We start from the raw sequence: 5666 nt of genomic DNA on the forward strand, positions 1-5666 counted from the left end.
GGGATATTATCTACACTTCAAAAAGTTGTGGGATTAAATGCTACTCAGTGCTTGGAATATTTAGGTGTAAATGTTAATTACCTCACTGCTTAAAAAATTCTAATGGTTCTCTATTGCCTACAGAATCAAATTCCTAGCAACACAAAAGCTTTCAAGTAAGACTCCAAATTAGTATCTCAGCTCCTATAATAAACTCTATCCTACCACCAGGCATTGCTCAGGAAACTTAGCAGAGAGGTTAATTAACTTAACCTACACCACACAACCGCCTACACAGTTTGGCTGAATTGATACCTCTTAACCACAGCCACCTAATGCTTATCCAAAACCCTAGGCTGAAGGGAAATCTTGCTATTCACCTGGAGATTCCTGAAGACCTGTCAAACATTTCTACAATCCTGATTGTCAACCCTGGTCCTTCTCCTATTGACTACCAGTACTTACTGATGTTTCACGGTACAAAATCAGCACCATTTTGTTACAAAACTAAGACCCACATTTACTCATGACACATTTAAATCGACTATGTACAGGAATTATCCTGGGTACTGGGGATATATATGATAGTGAACAAGTGTTAGGAGAAACAATAACTCAAATGAAAAACCCTACAGTTACTACTACTGGTGTAATAAGAGCTTGGCACAGGGTGTTACTTTGACAATGTGTGCGCTAGAGCCAATGCTAATGGGAAAGCGAAAATCCGTGCATAGACTTTATAGAATATTTAAGGCCAGAAATGTGCCAAAGTATAGAAAAACTGGCAGACAATTATGTGGACTGAATAAAGGTGATGAAGGTTTATCATCTCAACTTTTACAACTCTTTAAATACCTCCAAGGAACTTCATTTATTAGTGTGACATATATAGCAACTTAAATAATTCAATCCTGTGAATCCATGCGTATAAAAAACTGAAAAATGATGTAGATATTTGCAAAGTCTGTTCTGAAATTCTAATTGTTTTCTGAAGATGCTGATACATGGTCTGACCAAAAACCAAGAGGAAGTATGTGTTATCCTACCTTTAGAAACATTTAAAAATTAAATGTGATTTAAAAATAAAAGTGCACAATTCGAACCAATGTTTCGCCAAGTTAAACTGGCAAAAAAAAAAAAAAGACTTAGCTAAGACACATACCTAACCTGTTAATATGTCACCTATTATTTGGCTACTGAAAAATTAGGAAGATTTGCTTTTCCAAGTCTTTGTTGAGAAAGTAAAATCATTGCAATGCAACCCAGAATGTCTGATTAATAAAATTAAGAAACTAAAGTTAACTTTGTTGCATAAATTAACCCATTTATTACAGGCTAGCGATATTTCAAATTGTGGAGCTTCTACTGGTCTTTCAATTCCTTCAGTCTTCTGATGGCAGACTTTACTGTGACGGCAGAAGTGGTGCTGGAAAGAAACACAAATTTGGTTCCAACATAATTAACTATGTTAACACATGAAATGATTGAACATCTGCCTCCTTTTTAAATTATAATCTTAATGCTGGCATCCTTTTAGAGACATGTCAGGCTCTTGCAGAATTAGACAGGCAAGCTCATGTATCTGATTTCTCAGACAACAGAGCATAAAAAAAATTAATAGAGAAATGGTTGCAAGAGGCTGACCCATTAAAAGGGGATGAAAAAAATGTCAGAAGAAACGTGACTACGAAAGTTTTGAGATTCAGGATGTGTACCTGAAAAACCACCATTCCTCCTCATACATTAAGTATATGAATGCTAATTCATTTTACTATCACAACCAAGAGAGCACCCCAGTCTGTTTTTTCCCTTCTGCCCTCATAAAACCCTACAGAGGCGCATATATCTATATATTCATGATAATACATTTTCCAATGTTTTACAGTGCTTCAGTTTTAAATTTAATTAAAAATTCAAGTTTTCAACCACACTAGCCAAATCATTTTACATGTGTATGGCTAGTATATAGGATAGCGCAATGTAAACACCGGCCAGAAGAATGCCTCAGCCTTCAGAGTCAGCAATGAACTCCAAGACTAGAGGCTTTGACTTACAGAAATGGATGAACATTAAGAGGTGACCCAATCTATAACCACTATAAAGAGGTTAATCTCAGCAATTATTACCTGGCTCTCATCCAGAACACGAAGCTTGAGGTCCAATACTATTTAGAATAGCAAAGGTGTGGTGGTTCACATGGCCTCAAGTTTCCACATACAGGAATAAACTAACTGACCTCTTTTTATGAAAGTAGCTTGCAATGCCAAGTCAAGGTTCAGTACAGACTCAGTCCCACTAACGAATCTCTACAATATCATGCCAACATTCATAACGATGCTCCTAAACTATAAAATTCTAAAGCAACGTAGACTTTATCTTGGCAGTTTCCTTTCTATTCTTTGAATAACTGAAAATTCACTCTCGAGTCCTGAAAATACAAAAGCATTCCTACTTTCTCAGTCTTGTAGAGTTAAAACTAGCCCATACAACATTAAAGCTGGAAAGCGACATGATCCACATGCTTCCAAAATACCACAAAAGAATGAACTCACTTGTAGGTCCAGGCACCACCAGCTACCGTTTTCATGCAGGATCCACAGTGCCAGATCCCCACAGCTCTTCTCTTCATCTTGGTCTGTAAAACACAATCAATTTTCCCTATGAACCAAATATAAGCCTTTTACCTGACGAACATGCTGTAGTCTAACTTACACTAGATAACTAAAGTTGACATGTTTTATGAGATTATGTTGTGGTTCTAATACCCCAAAGTTCTCCAATGCAAAATTTGCATTCGTCATGGTGATACTGCCAGAGATGTGAAAGACCCCTCTCCAAAAGAAAAAAAAAAATTGCTGTAGCACAGTATTTTGCAAGCATATATTGAATGAAGTCATCTAGCAATACCGGTACACAAAAGTGACAAGAGTCATTTCCCATAATACAGGTTTGGCCTCAGCCAGTGCTCTTTGTCAAATAAGGTTATACCCCTTAGTTTCCAATTTTTTTTTTTTTAACGAAAAATGTTTTACAAAGTCTGAAATTAACACCATCATCCCACAACTCATCAGCAGTATGTGCAATTATAAATACTCAACAACTTCGAACCAGTACCTGTTTACCAAACTTCTTAGAGGCCTCATTATGGAAGGATATCTTCGCTCCCGCCCCCCGCCCACTCCCCACAATAGAGACTATCTTACTTTGCCACAGAAGGAGCAAGTGTACTTGGCATGCTGGCTGATTTCAATTTTCTTCACCATTTTCCTGAGGGAAGCGCCATAACGGGTCCCGTATTTACCAACGATACCGACCTTCTTGGTGCGTTTAGCCTGTTAAGAGAGAAACCAGCGATATTAAGACCCAGGAACGGAGACCTCCCAGGCACACCAAGTCCCGGCGCTTCCGTAACCATTTTCCATCCACCCAGCCCCTGCCTGGATCCAGCTCTCCCCATTCCATCCCGGTGAAACCAGGGCCAAGGCGAGTCCGGTTCCCCAAAGGCTGCCTGTTAACCTGGCCCGAATGGGCCAGATCCCACCAAGCCGCCCCGCCCCTCCGCCGCAGTCCGCATCCGAGAGGAGCGGCGAAGGCACGGAGGCCGAGGATACAGAAAGGCGCGCGCGAGCAGAGGTGGGTGAGGGCGAAGAAAGCAACAGAACAACAGATGCGGGCGGATAGATACCTAGGCCTCACCAGGACCAGCACTCACCATGTCGCCGCCACCTAAGTCGGAACTCACAGAGGAAGCAGCACACTGCGCAGGCGCGGTTTTAGGCGGACGAGCGGAAGTGGCGAACGAGTGGCCCAGCTAGGATTTGAGCTCTATGGTTCGGAGGTTGCCACGAACGCTTGGCCTTCTGGGGAATGAGGCAGGAGGTCTTGACCGCCAGGTTTACCGTGATTTACAAATAGAATCACCTTTACACATTCATGTTATCTTACGCATATCTCACAAGATGTTACAAATCTAGTAGTATTTCCTTCATTTTACGGACAAGGAAAAACTCAAGTTTTAAGTGACTTGCTCACTGGTTCTTGGCTTCCTACATTATACTTTCTGAAAACAGCAGGCCTTGTGCAGGGCTCTGGCATAAGGTTGACTAAAAACCAAGGCTCCAAGGAATCATACAAATGCTAGATGTTAATAACGGGGGAATTTAGGTGAGAGGGTACATAAGAACTGTCTGTACTTTTATATAAATCAAAATTCTAAAAACGAAGTCTATTTTAAACAACAATAACAACCCAGGAGCACTGCAAGTCAATTCCATAAGGGCAGGGCCTATGTGTCTACTTCTGCATCCCAGGACTGAGTACAGAGCCTGGCATGTCTGTCTGTATTGGATAGGGAAACGGTACCTTGCGTGATATGATGGTGATACAGGTTTGTAAAGAGTTTTATTTGTCTGGGCTTTACAAGGTTAATCCACTTATACCAGAACTAAAAATGGCTTTAGAGAATTCTAGCCCGTACTGGAGGCCCAGGAAGGCCAAAGGACTTGCCCAAGGTCATACAGCCAATACATAACTTCCAGACCAGTACTCTACCGTATCACACGATTTAAGCTGTTTCCTTAGCTGCAAAGTGGGTATACCATATACCTTATAAGGTTCTTGGGAAGATGAAATAATTTTTATAAATTGCATAATTGGCATTTCTAAGTGATGGTTATTATTGTTATTGAGATTATGATGCTAAGACCTGATTTCAATGTCTCTTAATGCTTTTTCAATACTATTTCTTCTTCTGCCATACTCAGATTACAACAGACCTGCTTTCTACTTTCTGTTAAAAATATGCCCACCTCTTTCTCCTTATTTTACCTTGGACACAATGAGCCAGTTACATACAGTATTAGCTATTGCTACCTGAGGTCCCCTGAGAGAGCAGGATGTCTCCATTACAGGCGTTATGAAGAGCAAGGGGCCCAGAAAGCAAGTCCCTTCTTCCCCAGTAAAGAAACACATTGCATTTGGGGGGTGATTTCTGGAAACCTCTGCCAAAACTATGGCCTGCCTCCAGAAAATTCTATATCAAAGCAAAAATTTATTCACTTTGGTGTAAACAAATAGGACTAGTGGAAGTGTTGAGAAACACTTGTCCTGAGTGAATGGGTAAGCACAGCCAGCCTCGTTGCTGAGGCAGCCCAAGTTGAAGTGACCTCTCCTAGCCTAGCTCTAGAGGCTAGTTTAGATCATCATTCAGATCATTTACCACGTCCTCACCCCATCCTCAGCATGAGTAAGAATGCAATCTAGTGGTTAAAAATGAGACACTCCATAATAGGAGGAAATTTTCCACATTCAAAGCAATTTTGTCAAAACGGAATAATTCTTTTTAAATAGCGAGCTTGAGGATGTACAAATAGCACTCTCATGAAATCAGCTCTTGAGACTTCAGAAAATTGTGCCTCTTATAAAATCTCAATTTGTCTTAGCTGTTGGCTAATAAATCTCCAACCCTATTAGAGGACCATCAGGTACAGAGATTGTTAACTGTAATGTGTACTATTATAGTCTCAGTAAAAATCTGTTGAGTCACCCCTGCTCCTCAGAAGCACTGAAAATTCACTTTCGCCTTTAGAAAAATAAATTAGCTAAAAGTTGCCTCCAGAGAAGAGTTGAGTCAACCAGTTCTCCTGGGGGCATATGGAACATTTTATTCTTGAGAGAAATCTGAGGTG

At 40.4% G+C, this 5666-nt stretch overlaps 1 protein-coding gene across 1 annotated transcript; it reads right to left on the minus strand.

The window, feature by feature from the left end:
* Positions 1 to 1277: 1277 nt before the first annotated feature.
* On the minus strand, positions 1278 to 3817 carry RPL37A (ribosomal protein L37a). The gene is made up of 4 exons (XM_016156702.2): positions 3692 to 3817; positions 3183 to 3311; positions 2532 to 2614; positions 1278 to 1405 (listed from the first exon to the last, which is right to left on the minus strand). Exons 1-4 carry the CDS (start codon positions 3692 to 3694, stop codon positions 1342 to 1344), a joined length of 279 nt encoding a protein of 92 aa, XP_016012188.1. The 5' UTR covers positions 3695 to 3817; the 3' UTR covers positions 1278 to 1341.
* Positions 3818 to 5666: the final 1849 nt, after the last annotated feature.

The sequence above is a fragment of the Rousettus aegyptiacus genome, unplaced genomic scaffold (genome assembly GCF_014176215.1).
Source record: "Rousettus aegyptiacus isolate mRouAeg1 unplaced genomic scaffold, mRouAeg1.p scaffold_m13_p_2, whole genome shotgun sequence".
Taxonomy (NCBI): Eukaryota; Metazoa; Chordata; class Mammalia; order Chiroptera; family Pteropodidae; genus Rousettus; species Rousettus aegyptiacus.